The 19,965-nt window shown below is 35.7% G+C and overlaps 1 protein-coding gene across 6 annotated transcripts in view; it reads right to left on the minus strand.

The window, feature by feature from the left end:
- The window catches only part of TBC1D5 (TBC1 domain family member 5), a 318,136-nt gene that overhangs the window by 55,378 nt on the left and 242,793 nt on the right, over positions 1-19,965 (minus strand). For all 6 annotated transcript variants that reach the window (XM_054514222.1, XM_036401348.2, XM_036401369.2 and 3 more), the window contains 2 exons: positions 18,634-18,740; positions 3,519-3,604 (listed from right to left, as the gene is read on the minus strand). In XM_054514222.1, coding sequence (XP_054370197.1) covers positions 3,519-3,604; positions 18,634-18,740 — 193 coding nt within the window. The remainder of the gene's footprint in view (positions 1-3,518; positions 3,605-18,633; positions 18,741-19,965) is intronic.

A 19,965-nucleotide genomic window follows, 5' to 3' on the forward strand; every position in this document is an offset into this window, starting at 1 on the left:
TACACCTTAAACAGCCTCCTTCAAGGGTATGAACATTCACCCAGCATTGCTCAGACTGTGCAATGAACAGTCTCACTCCCACTGGAAATGAGAATAATTAGAGGAGACCCCCCTGAAAAGGTGGGGGAAGCAACAACAGCAGTGTGAAAAGTACTTCATGAGACTAAAGCTGAGATTCCACCTGAGAAATATCTTAAGTCCAAGCTGTTAAACAACTTCAGCCACTAAGGGGTAACCTGTCCAGACCAACCCCTCGAGATTTTTACTGGCTTCTTTTGCCAGGAAGGATGCCAGAACACTCCCACTGAAGATCAAAGGACATGAGTCACTCCCCTGAGGAGTCCAACACTTTGATCCTCTCAGACCCTCCAGAGCCTGGATTTACCAGATTAACCAGTCCGGAGTGAGGGATAGCCACTGGATGGAGTGGATTGATATGTGAAGGCTCACAGAAAACAGCCAGGGAGATTTGATAATCACTTTTCCCTTGGGCCATTTAAAATATTTGGTTATTTTTGTGGTAGACACAGGAGCACAAATGTCAGCATTTCAAAGTGAAGTTGCTGTTCTAGTGAATTATGCCGGACAAGACAAGGAGTTGGGTACATGAATCAACACTCAATGGATTGCTTCTTTTTAATAATCTGCCTGTAGTAGGCTGAGTTTTCTATTTTTTTTTTTTAATAGGAACCTGCTAACAGGTAAGATCAAGCTGAATGGGATCTCAATCACTTATCAACAGTTGGCAATAAATCTCATTACATTGCCAATTTTGGGGGTCATACCAGTAATATGGGTGAGATTCAGAACCCATAGTGTACTTTTTCCCTCCGTTTACTGAAAACAATCACTAAAGTTGGAGTTTGGGGTGGTACATATCACTCACTCACCTGAAACATTAACTTAGAAGGAAGATAATGGCTTGCACATTGAGTCCTAGGTTTACATTGTCTCTAAACCTAGAACCTTGGCAATCACTAATAAACCCCCTTGACTTTGCACAAAAAATTTGCTGAAAGTATGTGATTTACACTGACAGGCCACCTGAGCAACAAAGCCACTGGACACTTTGAGCTTCATATATGATGGGAATTGTGACAGTACACAGATGCAGGAAACAAAGCTTATACAGAGGCTTGTGTATTTGTGTCCAGCAGATTGTTTCTTTCTTGTTTCTTTATTTTTCCAGCTATATTTTGCTTAATAAAAAGGTGTCAGTTTTAATTCTACACTGTTTGATTTGCTGCTTTGATATGTATGTACACTAAAACAAATTAGTTTATTTGCATTTTTCAGATGGTTGGAAAGAGACTTTTTGAAAAAAACTTCATTTTACCGGAACAATAAACATGAACAATTGCCAAGCCTTTATGTCCAAAACACTATTTTTAAAAATGCTTCCAACAGTAAAATGCAAGAATGTTTTAGAAGTACATGACAACTGGAAAGGATAGTTATCACAGCTCCTAATAACCTGTGGTGTGATTAGGCTGTGCTATGAACTGACACTGCTAATGATCACCTCAGAACATGTATAAATTAATGAAAAATAAATAATGATGCTATCTAAATATCTTTTCAAGAGGTGGTTTTAAAAAATGTATTGTGAAGTAAAATCTGTGCAATTTCTCTGAATGACAGCTTCAGAAAATGAACAATAGTGGGGTGCTACATTTCTGGAGGACTTATATTAAAAGTGAGCTGAAGTTCAGTAAAATAAGAACAATGTGTCTACTTCTTACCATTTAAATGTCTGATATATTAATGCAAAGGATGATTACAGCCATCAAATATGGATCAATCTACATTTTAGCCATCTAAATGTACCAGACATGCACAACAATTACAAGAAACATACTGATTGATTTACATTGTAGAGTTATCAGCAGATGCATTTAAAAGTAAGGCATCAGTTTAAAAATATGAGTATCAAGGAGACATGAATTCCATCCACGAAGCAAACAATTTTGTTTCATCACAATAAGCATCATTGACCTTGACTGTGAATGGTGTATTTTTAAACTAGCAGTAGGAAGATGATTCAATCTCTGCAGTTTTCTGCTAAGATGGAAATGTTTTGTTTTGGAGGCCTTATTCAAAGGCATTTCTCTTTTCAGTAAGTAATCATTACAAGAGATGAGAGACAAATAGATGAATATGACCGATTAAAAAGTTTTATATGTGATAAAATAAGCAATATATAGTAGAGATTTGTCAAGATATTTTAAACATATCACTGAGCCTGTGGAATTAAAGATGAAATAGACCTAGTACTTGATTTAATACATCTCTGCTCACTGCAGAAACATTTCCTAATGTACAACTTCCAATTCTCTCCCTAGTCCAATCTTAAACAGCTTTATCACATTTGACCTACTCTAAGCATTCCTGTCTTGAGATGAATTTATCCCAGATTTTCTTCTATCTGAATTATTCTAAACAACTTCTTATCTCATTTGGTGTGTAGTCTATGTGTGCAAATAATTTATATTCCTATATAGATTTAATCAATTCTTCTTGGAATTTAGGCTTCCAGCAGGTGTCATTCTTGTTTGGGCTTTATGATTTACTTGCTTTTTCAAAATCCTTGAAATCTTTCTTTTTGAAACTTCAAACAACTTATTTTTCCAGTTTAGGCAACACTGCAGATAATTTTTCAAAAGAATAAGTAAAAACATTAAGAAAATGCAATAGAATGCAGCAATTTTTGACACCTGTTCTCAACTTTAAAGCCTGAATTATAAAGAAAAAGGCAGTTTTGTAGTCACTCTACTTAGCTTTAATTTCTGCTTCTTTGTCCCTTTTTAAAAGCTTCTCAAACGACACCATTTTAATTTGAGTTGGCTTTTAATGTAGCTGATTTCAACAGAATGTGACAGCGATGCAAAAGTCCAAAAGGCAGCAAGTTCCCATGAATCAGCAGGCAGAGTGAACGGCTGGGGCCATGTGCAGCCCAAGAAACTGCCTGTGACTGTGTCAATTGAAGCATTATCTCTTGTGCTGGACTGACCTGCAGCCACCAGCAGTCACCTGCCACTGGCACCCACCTTCTGGCCACCCAGATAATATGGCCTTGATGAGGAATTTTGGCGTTATTGATACAAACCACTTCTAAAAGACGAGAGGTAAAGTTTTGTAAAAATTACTTCGAACTGGATTTACATTAATTCAACTTAACTTAGCTTCTGGTACATGGATACTCCAGCTTATAATTAGGTGCATTATCATCAGAATTAGTTCAGCTACAGAACTCCCATTGGCAGTGTTTTACTCCGTTTTTAGGATACTTGTCACTGTGTAAAAGTGTCGTCAGCCTCCATTAAAATTATGCCAGCAAGTGACTGCAATACTACAAGTAAAAACTTCAATTTTTTAATGTAATAATAGTTAAGGGACAGATTTGAAATAAACGCTTCTAATACTGCTTATGTAATTCCTGTTTAGTATAAACATGACTTCTGAAACATGTTTTAATGTAAAGTCTTAATTTGCTGAATATATATTTAGAAATAGCTTACCGGGTTTTGTTCATCAAGTCTGCTCCACGTGCTTTGTAATAATCTAAATTTTGTTGGAACTGATGAGTCACCGGTCTTGGATTTCGCTAAAAAATAAAAGAAGTACTTCATTGTAAATTTCTGGGACACTTTAAGCAGAGACATGAAATATGTTCATTAAAGACGAATAGAAACTTACAGAACAATTTGTTTTCCTGGGATCTTATTTTTTCGAGGCAGTAATGTCATTTACATTAAAGTGAAGACTCAAAATACTTAACATCAAACCAAATTCTACCTGTAAGTCCATTCCATGCTCACGGAAATCAGTACTCTTCCACATGGAAGAGTCTGTTTGCTGTAGTGGTTACATTCCTAATTAAATCAATAATTCTTGCACAAGATCAGATACAGATATGATTTCTTCCTGCAGGTCAGGTATAGAATTTGACCACCTCCAAGCTAAAGTGCTATGCTTTTAAAGAAAATGGTAATAGTATGGAGAAACTATAGCAATTATTTTGAACTGAATACATCACTAGCAGTATCTCTGTTAAGCAAAGAATTAATTTTAGTGAGACAGCATGAACAATCCCACTAGATGGCACACAGAGCCTATTTTTCCTCTCCAAGTTTCACCCTACTGAAAACCGAGGCCATGAATAAAGAACTGTTGTTCTATAATAAAATGTATATAATTAATATTGAAACCAGAATCCACTTGTTATTGTCCACTTCTGACACAATGAAACTCTCATGGAATATGCTGCCTTCAGTAGTCCTGAAATCATCCTTTTAGGATCTAAGAATCCATTGAACATTAAGCATAGACTGCAGTATATGCATAAAGTATCATGATCGATTGCATCCATCCTGAAGGACACTATTTGGAGGGAAAAGCAAATATTTTTAAGTAAAAAAAACTTGCATGCAGATGGAAATGAAATAACAGAGTGGTACAGAGAGGCCCTTAAAAATATATATATAAATGAGAAATGGCTTAAATAATTTCTAGTGCAAGAGAAAATGGTAGAGTGGTAAAAATTTCTGCATAGTGATCAGATTTGTATAAAAGAGATCTAAATACTTTCTAAGTACTTGCTACAAAGGTTTAATCATTTATTGGCTGGTTGCCTTATATTCTGATCTGCCTTCTTAAGTCCTGCTAGTAGTAAATACAGTTTTAGTGAACCATGCATTGACCTTTCCAAAACCATTGTTCACAGGTGAGAACATTATCTTTTTGACAGAGTCAGTCTTCAGGTGTTTCAGTTTCACATGGTATATTTGCTCTTCAGATTTCATTACAGACTGGAGTATCTACAGTCTTATCCTCTCATTTTCCACATACCTACAGATAGCCCTCCTTCCTTGAAAATCTTGTTTTTGGAGGAGGATACAGGACTTGAATTTTAAAGACCAAAACATTGCAAGAGCACAAAAGGAGGAAAGAAAATTTATAGAATTGGTAGATACCAAAGGCCAGGTTGATTTCTGGAAGCATATTTAAGGGTGGGAATTTCCAGATTGTTTCCTGCAGTTAGACTTAATCTTGTATGAAATGTCTCATTTTCTTTCTTTGGCAACACAATAAACATTTTAAACATATATGTTTGTAATGTTCATTAAAAAATGAAGCAACTAAAAGCTATTAGACAAGCATTAAAAAAATTCTCATCTATCCTACCACCCACACTGTAATGGCTGTTCTACATTTTTCATCTCCTGTTATACAAACAATGTTTGAATAACTCTACCAATTCATAGAGCTTGAAAGTCAGTCCTCATCAACTGACAGCAATAACAATGAATCAGCTTTAGTTACTATTGCTCTAGTTTGGTAATTCAATACATTTCTATGATAATCAAATCCAAACTGACGTGATGAGGATAACTGATGGTCCTGAGACTTCTGTCTGAGTAATCAAACAGTGTAACTTTTCTCCTATGAATTAAGTAACTTCTTTCTTTACATATTTTGAAGGGTAAGGTTGAAGAATAAGAGATGGATAAAATAATGGGCACTTCTAAGCCATAAGACAGCTTTTCGTAAAGTACAAGTTACAAAGTGCTAGCCAGATTTGCAATTTTCTTCCAATAACTCGGTATATATTGATAGTTAGCAAAAACATTGAAATTTCTTTTTCACCACCCAATAAATAATAAAATGATTAATACACATTGCTTCTGAATTAAATAGAAACCCAAAACCAAGAGGAAAAGATCATGTGGAACAGTACCTTGAAATAATAAAATAGATTATTACACATTGCTTCTGAATTAAAAAGATTATTACACATTGCTTCTGAATTTAATAAAACCCAAAACCAAACCAAAAGGAAAATTTGGAACAGTATCTTGAAACATATTTATGCAGAAATGGCAAGCAATTGAAGACATGAAAAGCTGATCTACTGTCTAAGCACTTAAAGCCATTAATAGGAATAACATCTAACTCAAACATATGAATGAGGCTCAAGCATTACTTTCACAGAAGCCTATTTAAATTCCTGTGAGGTTTAAAGGTATCAAAGGAAGCAGCAGTTTAAAGTACTATTACATGCAGTGAAAAAAAACTCTCTGAAAAAACATTAAAAATGCAATACAGTAAATGCAAGGGTTACTACTGTGACTTCTTTTGTAGCATCACTGAGATATCATCTCAAAAAAATTCAATATTTTTATATTGAATAATAAATTATTTTATATTTTCAATATATTTCAAAATTTTCAATATTCAACCTGATATATATGTTAGCAGACAAGTATCTGTGAAGTATCACCCCAGAAAATTTAAATACTTCTGAAAACTGAAATTCAGACAGTAAAAAATACATTATTTTGAAGATTATGATCTTTATGTCACTGTGGTTGTCCTTTAAGTTTTGTATTCTTTTCAACTATTTTGGTAAGTTAAATGTAAAATGCAGAACAGAAAACCTACACAATTACGATGCTTGTTTTTTAAAAACTTTAAAGTAATTCCCCTTCTCTAAGCATTCAATTTGAGCTATCCCCTAAATTACAACCTATGTATCAGAACTAAGGACTAAATTTATTTACAAAAACCATATCTCTCTTGCTTAAAATATTCACAGCAATCAGTTTTTTTCCGACACTGGGCAGTTTAGAAAGATCCAATTTGTATTTTTCATTACTTAAATAAGTAAAGTTATTCCCTTTCTTTTTTTTGTGTACATTATTTTGTTACTAACTTTGATAAAATAATTTTTTTCTTAAAAGGATAATGTTAAAATGACAGTGAAATTAATCCTTCAAATGTACAGTTTGTTGAATCGCTCCAAGAAATTGTATGAGGGCTGAGGGCATTGTACAGATTAACACATATATGGTTTTCCCCTAGTAAGGAAAGAGAGAGCAGAAATACAATACTAGAACAAACCCCCTTCGCCCCCTTTTCTCACACCCATTTTGTAGGAGAAGCCTGCTGGATTTATAATTCTTCAAATTTTAATGTCTATTTAGCGTGAATATAGTTTCAACTGCTAGAAAATGCTCAAATTTATGCTTTTAAAAGGACAGTGTATGAAATTCACATATAGAAACACATAGAAATAGATGTGATTTTGGACTTTGTCTCTTCAAAATGTATTAGCCACAGTCCAAAGGGGAAAATGTTTCAGGTATCTCTGAGGCACTCCTGCTTCTGAGCCTTTCCTTTGCTAAAAGATCCCCCTGTCCTGGCTCATTTGCCTGCTGAAGTCTCCCTGTCCTCCTGTCTATTCCAGCCAGCCCCAGACTAACTCACTCCAATTCCCATGGCTTCCAGGAGGTTCTTGGGGACTTCCTCTTTGCCTTTATCCTCTTCCAGGGCCACAGGGCTGAACTAACTTATACCCACAGCTGCAATTTTCCTAGGCCAGGGCTCAGAATCACCTTGAATGCAGCCGATCCCCTAAACCTGCACGAACTGCTGAAAAGCAGCTTCCACTAGCTAAGGATCCTGCTCCACATGCTCAAATTCCCAAGTAAACCCCTTTTCCTCCCTGGCCTTTTCCTCCCTGGCCTCTGGAGACAAATTGCATCACGTTACCCACGGAACAGACAGGATATAGCAAAGCGTGTTCGTGTGTGACACAAGTCACAGGCTGTTCTACAATGCACCTGGTATCTCACCCCCTGAATACACAGCAGGTTTAAAAGTTTACATACAGGTGCAAGTAGAGGGATCTTGATAACACTCTTCTTTGTTGAGGTATTTTCTTTTCTCCCTTTTTAGTTTTATTAACGAGGGGAAAAAAAACCAAACACAATTTTACACAAAATCTGAAGGTTCAGAATAAGAGACAAGAATGGAAAAAGATTTTCAATATATGTAAGGAAAAATGAGACGTATTTTAGCAAATGTGCTATTGCCTCAATGCCAAGGGAAAAACACTTGTCATCAGAGAAATGAATTGCTCAGCTGTTTATAAGCAAAAAGCTCTGGGGGAATTTCTCAAGGCCCAAACCACAGAGCATTGCAGGGTTACACAAACATATGTTGCAGGTGTTTTAGGGTAGACAGGTGGGAAAACTTCAGCTACTAAAAAAATACTCCACTTAATAGATTGTATCTGAAACTAGATAACCTCAATGCAACAGAGAAAAAACAAACAAAATAGCAGCAGTGAATTCTACATCCAGGCAGAATAGGCTGACTAAAATAATCATCTCACTAATGTCAAATGGAATGTTTTAAAACTATTTTTTTCCAATATATTTTCTAAATGCTGCCAAACATTTATTGTTTTTTCCTCTAAACTACTAGTTTAGAGCCTAAATAGTTTAAGCCTAAATCAAAACCCAGACTGAACCAAACATGTGTAAAAAGAAGAGAAGGATCGTGATGGAACATTGTTCTATTTATTTAAACCATTACTTTTAGGGAGCCAGTTTTCTCCTTTTTCCCTTTGTCATCTGACATGGCAATACTGGATTTCTTCATAATTCCTGCACTGCCTAAGAAATTTTTGTATTAAAATTCTATTTTTTCCCTTTTATTTGTTTCTAAAGTTGGAGGATCATGTGACCCTAAATTCATATAGGACTGAGAGGTCCGGAAAGGTTGATCTTTTCCTGCTGGATCATCTATGCTACTTTTTTCAATAAAGATGACATAAACTTGACAAAAATTTTGACTGGGAACAGAGCTGAAATAGCAGCTGAGATGGATAAAGGATACAGTTTGTTCAGTTCAGCAGCAGTTTTTCCATCAGGCACTAATAATTATTGTGAAGTATTTACTGATTATTATCTAATAACTTGAGAGAGGATTGCACCTTTCCTCTTTTTATTTTGTGAGATGTTTAGGCAGCTGTCTCCTCCCCACATGAACACACTACACAGTATAAGCAAAGGCTTAACATTACAGAAACATGTCACACTATTTTGTGTACTAAACAACCAAACCACCCCAAACTCCAAAGCACCCAAAGCAAAAAAAAACCCTATTCCACAAACAAACAAACAAACAAACAAACAAACAAACATACATTTCTTTTCACCTGCTAATTCTCCTCTTCCCTTATTATGCCTTCTGCAGCAAGCAACCTGCTGGGCCACAAAAGGTATTTTATCCACCTATGAACCACTGAGTTGTTAGAATGAAAACACCCAGCTAGACATTAGATAATAAGGTACTATATAATTAGATATAAGGTACTATTGCCAATTCAAAAGTGGTTCAAGGCCAAGAGCAAAATACCATCTAAAACATAGATTGATAGTCTATCAACCCTGTGTATGAAAGCAGCACAACATGAAGGGTACACTGCACAGAACTAATAAAGAACTTCCTTTAATCACAGGAGTCAGGAGATCCATGCACTAATATTGGTGTTGGCAAAGGAATGCCATAATCCTCAAACTGGGAATAATGCTTCCTGTTTAGATTTTTCACAAGATGCTAAGGGTCTCAATCATGGACCTTGTTATTTAAAATGCAATAAGAGCATGAAGAATTATCATATTTAATTGTTTCTAAAGAAAATTAAGGAGGGGTTTTTGTCCCCCTAAGCAACAAAATTTCCCAGAAAAAAAACAGAAAAGGAAAGAAAATTCAGTTAACTGGGTCAAGAATGTAAGACCCCTGAACTCTGATTAGGCTGAAATAAATTATCTCCAGTTTTGTTACGTGACAACCCTCCATTCCCCTGGCAACTAGAAATTTCAGACACCAGGAAGATATTTTAAATACTGTGCGTTATGGTCTGTTTTTAACTTCATACACACATGCTTTCTCTCACATGGGCATTCTATGACAAGAGATGAAGAACTGAAAAAAAAATGACAAGTGAGATTTAAAAATGCTTCAGTGACTTGACTGAAAGAAATTTCTAGTTGTGTATTTTGGCTTCTTGTCCTAACTGCTTGGGAAGCCTTTTTTTATTTTCATTTATAGTATTACAGCATATTGCATTTTAACAGGTAGATCAAATCCTACCAAATCAGCTTTTATTGATATTCCAGACAAAAAGACTCTGACCTGCCAACGTTCAAGTTCATAACCTGCGTAAAATCCCCATCTTGCATCAACAGAATCGCTTAAGTACCTTTTAAATCTGCCTCTTAATTTAGTTGCCTATTTTTCAGCTGAACCCTTGGTTTTAAGAAGTAAATTAACTAAATAGTAAGGTATAAATCTGACAGTGTTCAGCTCTACCCTGTGACAGATTTATGCTCTGGCATCTTGCAGCCTCGCACAGTTAGGAACAGGAGTTTTACAACATTGTGGAGGAAAGCTCCAGGCTTTTGAAAGGAACACACAGCAAGCCTCGCTTTAAACCCTGGAATGCTCCAAATTATGAGATTTAAAATATGACATCTTTATGTACAGAAAAGCTACCACATTATGGTTTTATTGGCACTCGTTTTGGACAACCTGCATAACTCACTGATGGCTTTGTGAGTAATGCAGTTATCCGAAGCTTATACTTATACACCCCTTGTAAGCACACTTACAGCATTACATCTTCTCCACATACATGCTTGTACACAAATCTCACATATCAGGAAAAAACAAGAACATTTTAAGGTGCTATTTGGTTATTTTCACTACAAGGAGAAGAAACAGAATAATTCACGTTCCGCGTGTAATCTGCTGCATAAACCACTTGAAAAAGGTCCCCAAGGGAGTGAAAAAAGCTCATTCACAGAGCCCCATGCACACACCACACCAAAAGGAATATGACATCCAAGTCTTGTCTTGTGAAACACAGAGAGAAACTAAGGGCCTGGTGCTGCAGGACAAGCAACTCCTTTCATTTAGGATTCCAATAATGAGGAATCATCCTAGAGAGCCATTTTCATCACTACTGCTCCGTAAAAAGAGAAAGAACAAAAGACCTAACATCTCCAAACCTATTTTTCAATAAAAAGTTATAGCAAAGGATTAAAAAATACCATTCCCAGTTCTATCTTGACAATATTTTGCTCTTTCAGAGAATTGTATTCTTCCCAATACAAATGTACTCAAATAGCCTTCATTACAATTGATACACTAATATCTACTATAAAATATGTAGATACACAAGCAGTATATCTACATTTCTATCAGAAGAATCTGAACTCAAATTCCATCATAATAGATTGGATATGATTCAGTAGTTAATCTTTCATATATTATTGAAAAGTTATGAATCAACTTTTATATAACTCACAGTTTGTGTTTTGCAAATTTTAGTAAATAAATTATGACATGGAGAACTTTTGGTTAGGTAGAATCAAAGTGCTTTAAGTGTTTTAAATGCTTCTTTTTGATAAACTCCCTTGCAAACTAGAAATGATTGATTGAATTGTCAGGTTCACATAAGAAGAACCATAATCACCTCACTCTAACACTGTTAAATACATTTTATAGGTGTAATTTTATAAATAACATTATAACTTTTCTAGGAGAGGGTCAGTAGCTTTAAATGACATTTTAAATAGAAGTAAACCTACCAACTGAAAGAAACAGCCCCAAGAAATTCACAAGCAATAAGTTTTATTAGTAGCTAAAGTAATTAAGAGCTTAAAATGCTTCAGCTTCTTGCTTTAGCAGCAAGTACAATCAGAATTGTCTTTACTTTGCTACTGATGATGTCAACCTGCTCAAATAGAAGGAACAGTTGAAAAATTCTATCCTCCAAAGAGAACTTTCTGGTCCACTTTGTCTTGGAGACTTGCTGTCAAATGTTAGCCAAAAGTAGAAACTCACCTTTAGCCATTTCCTCTGAAAGACTCTGCACCTCCTGACCCTCCCAGAAATCAGCAGCCACACCACCCACTCCTTCCTGCTGGGCCACACAAGATGGGCAGGGAGGACAATGCAGTCACCTGGCTGGGCTCTGCTCTTGCCTCCAGCAGGGGACTGCAGCCCCCATCCTATTTGTCCCCACACAGAACTGGGACAAGTCCTTTGCTTCTGCACCATCTTACCTGTGGCATGGCTTTAACTATGGGAGGTGCCAGTGCTCGGGAAGCTTTGCTTTATTCCATATTATCCCCCAGCACATTCCTATTAGTTTAAATGCAGTGGTTGTTCAGCTTAGATGGATACAGTGTTTGTGAGTTCTTACCCACACAACTGGCCTGTGTGTGCAACACTAAGGAGAGAGCAACACTTGGGAACTGCGTTGCCATTGGCAATCCAAGAGATCAGTTCTCTCCTTTGAGTGATGACTACTGTCTTGCATATGGTGCTGCAGAATGAGAAGGACATCGAAAGGTTTCTCATTTGAAAAGTCTTGCCTAGATGACTAATAAACCACTTTCCAAGTTTTTTTTCCCTAAAAATACTGCTTGTGACATACAGGGTATGTTGAGGATGACTGTTTTATGGTGGGTTGATTAAATGGTTAATGTACCATTGAAGAGATTGCAATGAACTTTGAAAGAGATAACAAAGCTATTGCATCAAGTATTGACCACGGAGCCTTTTTGTATTCTAAAATGCATAGGTGCACTGGGAAAGAAGGTGTTGAAACAAATGTACAAAAATGAAGTGGATTTTTAATTCATGGTACACTTACTATTTTTATGTGGTACTATGGCAACATGGTTATTCCCAGTAATTCATCATTAAACTCTTAGCCGCCTGTCATACCTTATTCTATTAATGAAACACAATAACTGAATATTAAAATCAATAATTCTTAAAACAAAGCATAGACTATTTCATTGGAAAATATAAGTTTCTCATTTTAAGAACATGAACATAAACAAAGAGTAAATAAATGTAATGGCCAGCATTAAAAAGCTTAGCAGGCAGTTACAGAAAAAACATTGATTTATTTAAAGTGAGGTGTTTAGATTACATCTAACCTCACTGTATTTGCAAATGTGAATGTTAGAACATCAAAATGCTTGAGTACAGTACCAGGAATTGAATGTGGTTATAAAAGCAGAGGTCAAGTTGAGAATGGTGCCACATCATTTCCATAAAAATTTATCTTGAACTGCATATCCAATATCTTAAACTTAAACTGAAATTAAGGCAAATAGAAGTTCTCTGTGAATCACTAAAAGTAAATGCATTTATTTTTTTGTTTTTCCTAAGTCCTTTTCTTCCAGATGAAGAGATGTATAGTTAGCTTTTCTGGAAAACCTCATTTCCTTTATCAATAGTATCTCATGTAAAGGTAACTCGCCTTTAAAGTACAGGTGACCTCACTCAGTCAGGGAACTCTCCTTACTTAAAGTACAGGCAGCTCATGCTGCACTGGCATATCCATTATCCCAGCTTCCTGATAACTTACGCTTCATGCACCTAAACCCCCCCTCAATGTATTATTGCTCCTGAAATATCAGTCACATTCTTCATGATCAAAACTAAAAAGCAAAAATGTTTGTTGAGAGCCTCCCTCCCCCTTGCTGGTACCCCTGTAACGAAGTGGACCCGCGCCCCAGCAGTACCTCTGCGTGGAGGTACAAATTAATGAGCTGCTAATGCCGGAGCAGCGCCAGATCCCAACTTCTGATTGGCTGCAATCTGGTCATTAAAGAGAGGTAATTAATGCCAGATTGCACATACAATGCTAACAAACAAACAAAACAACCCCAAACCTGCTTTTCTCCTGCCACAAACGGCAAAACAACAATACTGACATAACGGCAGCGTTCAAAGGACAGTTGCAGCTCTGCAGCGGCACCTCAGTTAATGAGTGTATAGAAAAGAATTTATCTGAAGAAGAAGAAAGTGAAACTCAACAGCCTTTCAGGCACATGAAACCAGCCTGGAGAAAACTATGAGACGGTGGCAGCTACTTAAGAAGAAAATTCAGCTGAAAATAAATGTACAAAGAGTTTGGTTCAAAATTTCAGCAATGTGTTTTCCCCTTGTTACTCATTGCTTAGACAGAGAATAGTGTTAAAAGCTAGAATGCAGATTTTTCCAACTATTCCTGATATGAGTGATCATCACCACATTTTATTGTTTAAGTTTTCTGGCAGTATCTGTAATTTCAGTCACGAGGAACTAATACGACTTCTTTGAAATGTCATGTATTCTCCTCCATGGATTTAGCTAGAATTCAATATTAATATATAGCCACTTTCAATGTCAGCAAATAGCTAAAATACAATGTTGAGAAAATATGAGCAGCAGTAGCTATAATATTATTAGCATAACTAACAAATTAATTTCCATCAACGAAGCACATTATTTTTTTGTTTTTTTGTTTTTTAATTGGTAGCTTATAATAAAAAGATCTCTCCACTGAATTAAGCTCCTAACTAGCTTGCTCAATGAATGGGACAACTCAGCATGCTAAAATATATGAAAGCAAACTTGCTTTACATAAAAATTAAGAACAAATGCAGCAAGCTTTCAGACAAAGGACAGTTGTCAGGTTCCTGGTATGTGGTGCAAAACTGTAACATTCTATGTAGTGATTTAGTTTTCTAATAAGTCACTGTGATAAGGTTAACACTTCAACATTGAACAACATACAAATAAGAACACCCAAAGATGAAAATTACTTTGCTTATGTTGCTGTATTAGAATTTTATTTGCTAAAGGGTGAAAACAGATTTTCAAAATTCACAGTTAACTTAAAACAATAGTTTTAAACCTTTTATTCCTAGCCCTGGCTGCCTTCAGGAAGCAAAGAACATCTGGTTATTTAAGGAACACAATATGTTCACATTTTCTATGACTTTTGTTTCTAATTGGGTTTTTTAATTTTTTTTTTTTATTTGAACAACTCTAGTTAGAACTATGTTTTTTAATCACTTTATATTTTTCCAATGCCTTATCTCCATATCTCTACTTCTTAATTTTGCTGCCTTTGCTGTGAAAATTAACAGTGCTCAATGGTTTTGATAAGGGAAAAAAACTGAAGAAAATGAGCCACTCGTGGTGTGTTAAATATGCAGACACATACCTTCAGTAAATGTTTTTGGATATACATAAAAGAACATTCCCTTATTTCTTCATTTCACATATACACAATTTTAATAGCCCATTCTTCCATAAGAAGCTCTACTTTTATATTCAGAAAGATTGTAAATGCATAGAAGTTACTTTAATATAAATAATTGAGGCAATTATCTGTTGAAAGATTAGAAATGTGAAACAAATACTATGCTAAGCAGGTTAACTTTATCACCCTATGCACAGACAACAACACTGATTTGAACTGTTCATTCCACATTTTCCTAAGAAGTGGAGTTAGCCAAATGCAGAAAAGGCTGAAATTCAATTATTCTGCATTGATCCATACTCATGCCTGTAAAATTAGTATCTCTCAGGCCCCCCCTCAGACAGGTGCATTAACTTGTTTTCAGCTATTATAGAGATCTGTATTTCTCTTCTGTGGCATTGAAAAATATCAGAGATGTGGTATCTAAAATGTTCTCTCATCTCAGCTGCCAACTGGGGTTCCAAAGTGAACAGGAGAGCTGCTGCAAGTGTTAGGTTAACGGCAAGTACTAATTACTTTTCATATTATTAATACTGGATAATGCTAAGGCTTCTGGTAAGGCTTGATTTCACAAAAGGTCAGGAAACTGCACTTGTCCATCTGTAAGAAAAAAAAATGCCCCCCACCTTTTAAGTACAGCTTGTTTCTCACATTTAGGTTGCTCTCCTGGTGATGACTGCATTGAAAGGAGGCAAACAAAATGCAACAGGTTCATCAAGCCTAAATTTATCTCTCCTGATAGAGACTACATGACAAAAAGTAAGAAGGAAATACCTGTTATGTCAGAACAAGGAAAGAGAAAAATTATAGATGTCTTTATATATACAAACCCAGGTTATCTCCAGAATTGGAAGTTACAGATTGAAAAGCTGTATCAGGTTTAACATCTGATAACAACTTCCCCGCTTATGACAAGATTGTTACTTAAGAACCTTTCAGTTTTATCCACCTACCTCCAACCTTTCTTAGTCCAAATACCCCACAACCTCCCCCCTGTATGTTGACTTGGTATTTTCCTAGCTGTAAAAATAATATGGAAGACAACAGAATATATATTAGCAAACCTGCAAGTGGTAGATTCCTGTTTGCAACTGGTAGATTACTGTTTGCAACTGGCCATGACTTCTAAACTGTATTTCTTGTCCAGGTGAGATTTGAAGCTTCAAGGAGCAGAGAGCAAGCCTCTCTCAGGTATTTGGAACAATATATTTGAACATTCTTGGTATGTTCAACAAATAATGAAATAAGCCACTTGCCCATGCAACAGTCTCCCAGAGAAGAGTTCCCTGATTTCACATATTAAAACCCAAGCAAAATCTTGGAAGAAATGCCACGCAGAAAAACTCAGCCCTGGATAAGGAGAGATAAAATTGCACGGAACCAAACGTAATTTCCTATTAGAAACCAGAAGCTTGTGATGGAGAAATGCACAGGAAAACATCAAAGAAGGAAGAAAAATAATTAAGCACTGAATTTGTTAATCACCACTTACAAGTTGCACTACAGACTAAAATCTCTTTGTCATTTCTTCCAACCTGCTTTTATCTGCACAGGGAATAAGGGCAAACTGAATTATATCTATGCAACTAACAAAAAAACTCCCAATCATAATTTTCCCACTTATTTTCATATATAATCTGTGCACTGACTTTAGACTCCTACAGCACCCATGATGACTTGTTGAGTCTTCCCTTTCATTCCTTTTCATGAAAAATGTTGACAGACTTGGAAATTTTTGTGCATAGGTCTTAAAGAACAGCAAGACTTCCATTTCAGATATATGGAAAAAAGAAACTGAACAAACATATGCTTCAGACACTTAAGTCACACCTAGGAAAAGGTAAGAAATAGGTATTCAAGTAATAGCCTTGAAAATACATTTATTTCTCAGACCAGAAGCTGTTTTTTAGTTCCAGGAGGATCCTTTAGAATGGTTTGATTTCCTTACTGTAAGAAGTCTTGATCTTTTTATGCAGCCTCAACACAAAGACCCAGTGTAAATTTTGGAGGTGGCTGCAAGTCCCGTAGGCTCTTCACTTTCTGGAAATCAGACCTTCTCAACATTCAGAGTATTTCTCAAGCAAAAAAGTACAGCTCAGAAATGAGAAACAATTGCATTTTCTCATATCTAAATTGACAAAGCCACTACCATTCTTAGCATCAAAGAGTTTCAAGTACTGATTCACCTGGGCAAAGAACTACAAAACTACATCCAGTATTTATCTGAAAGGTGTTCAAGGCCCACCTGAAAATGTTAATTAATAGGACATCAAGGCCTTATGAGACTGACACCTTCATTCTGTTGGAGACAAGAGCATAAGGACTAGACTAGTGATTAAGCCTCTTTGTGGGAAGTTGGTGGTTAATTTTTGTCCCCTTCAGCTGATAGGATATCTTGTATGCTGCCTAGCATGTTTCAGAGCTGAATCATTAGTAATCACTTTATTGTTTAACATATCTCTTCAATAAATGACAGATTACATATTGAATTCAGATGGATAACTGAGCAAAATTTTCCTCCCTTTGTATCTTTCTTCTAAAAAATATTTCTATCTTGTTTTGCTATGAAAATACATAAATAAATGCTGGGCAGTTTGATTTCACAGGCTGCTGCCAAAATCTTAAGAAAGATTCCTGAGATCTAACGTTAGAAACTCTCTTGCACACTGAAAAGATGATACACTTTACTTCTCATCATGAAAGAAATCTTTGTGCTTGAGAGGAATGAAAAAAACAGCTATAAGGATGCAGATTTCTGCAAAAAACTGATATAGAAAAACAAAGAGACAATTTTTTTCTTAATCCATAAAAGTGTAAACACTGGTACTGAATGAAATTTTGCAGAAGGCAGTCAGAGTGCAGAAGTGATGAATTTTTTGCTTTCAAAGATGTTGTGCATCAAGAGGATGAGGGAAATCAGACTTTACACTGGCAACCTACTAATGGGACATGTACAAAGACAGTTCAAAACCAGCAGCACAATTCTGCTATCTGCCAGAGATCTGAGCAAGCACAGATTACTGTGTTCAGCTGAATCTCAAGCACTTTATCCACCATACAGTGAGTGTCTCCTGTATATTATACCCACACATATACACATGCCATTCTCAAACAGGAAGAAGTTTTCTTTTTTTAATAGATGACTACATCAGACACTGCATGCTAATAATATGTGGCATGAATTTATGAATTTGTACATTTTATACATGTGAATCTTTACAGGCTGTAACATCAAACTCTTTTTTTTAATCAAAAACCATCACATAACCATTATATATTGGGCAGGGGTAGTGCTTTAAGGATTAACAGTGATTAATCCCAGAAATCCCATGAAAAAGGTCTTTCAGATGAAATTGCATGATGCTTTCTATACAGCTTACTAGGTTTTAAATAGTAACATTACTGTTTCCCCAGTAATGTTACTATTCCCCAGTATATTTTATCCCCAAAGATGTCTGTGCAGAATGCCAAGCAAAGTTATTCTAAAGAGCACATCTGCAGTTACCAGAGCTCCTGGATAACTTTAGCAAAGTGTCCTTTAAAGTATCCTTTAAGAGTAAAGGAACTTGCTTCTACTCTGTTTCCCACTCTTTCCTTCAGCTCTTTTTTCAGGTGAGAAGAAACTTGAAACTACCATTTAGTTTCCAAAATGTAGGTTGTTATTAACTTCATAGCATTTAGAACATTTAATTACAGTGATTTATTATTTCCTGTATTAACAGGTATCTCACCTTTGGATCTCGGAGAAAAAGTGCTCTTAGGATAAGGGAGTGAACATCTCCAATAGGTGGATAATGCATCAGAAGTCCCAAACAGGTCTGATAATTACTTGAAATCACTAGAATTAAAATGAAAATAAAAGAGAGAGAGAAAAAACATATTACTGTCTTACTTTGATATTCCAAAACAGTACTTTTTCCAGTAAATTCATTGCAGTTCAGATTTGGCTGTCTTTTCCCACATGGTGTCTCAGAACTCAAACAGTGCTCAGAGTAAAAGTAGATAGATAAAATCAGGCTTGTGACTACACTTGGTTTATTGGAATTAAGAAGAGTTCTAAAACTATGAATTATGTTGTTGACCCTTGTGTTAGCTCCAGATTCAGATGCTTCAATTCAGACCTCTGTAGCTGTGCCCCCAAAGCCTGCCCCAGTCAGTGCAGCTCAGGGCAACACCATCAGCAGAGCTTGAAGATCTAGTGCTGCAAAACGGACATGGGCTTTTCAGATGCTCCTCCACAGACATCTAAATTTAAATGTAATAATTTGCATTTATGGCTTTATGATAAGTTTGCCCCACTCTGATTAGTTTTTGCTGAAATATCTTTTATGGTGTTCTTAAATACATATTTACATAAATACACATACTCAGATACCTATGCATACATAAAATTATTCAACAACTCCTTGTTTTCTTTTAAATCAGAAACTTCACAAAATATTCAGGAAAAAGGGAAAGGACTAGATTTTAATTTCATAAATACTAAAAAGTATAGTACACTATTAACTTGCTTAGATTTTTTTCACTTACAAAATTTTCAGCATGCTTTGCTAAACTTCATAATTTTGTTCTAAGCTGTTTGATTCTATCTGAATCTATGTAAGCATACTCTATGGCTTTTTGCTTGTTGTCATCTTCTGTTTTTTTTTTCTTTCCTTCCCAAATCAATCTAATTATGAGTGCAATTATTAAAGACATCTTTTCAAGCAGGTCTATGTAAACTACTTCATTTCTTTTGCACCATCTAAATCCAGGCAATCCATCTGCCACAGCTGTCAAAGCAATGCCTGTTAATGATGCCTCCACTCTGCAACATAAAGACAGCCTCCAACAATAGCAATTGTAAATAAATTTCTAACAAACTTTACTATGCTGAGAAGTTTAGCTGTAGTAAGAAATACCTTTAATTAATCGGGATATTGCAAATACAAGATTATTTTGAATCAATAAAAGCAAAATAAAGGGCAGTTTTGCAGACAGAGAAATTTAAATGGTTTACTTTTTTTTCTTTCATGTGAATAAGCCTCATATCCTCCTGCACCTTACCTCCCTCAACAAGAGGA

This window comes from Molothrus ater, chromosome 1, assembly GCF_012460135.2.
Source record: "Molothrus ater isolate BHLD 08-10-18 breed brown headed cowbird chromosome 1, BPBGC_Mater_1.1, whole genome shotgun sequence".
NCBI classification, from domain to species: domain Eukaryota; kingdom Metazoa; phylum Chordata; class Aves; order Passeriformes; family Icteridae; genus Molothrus; species Molothrus ater.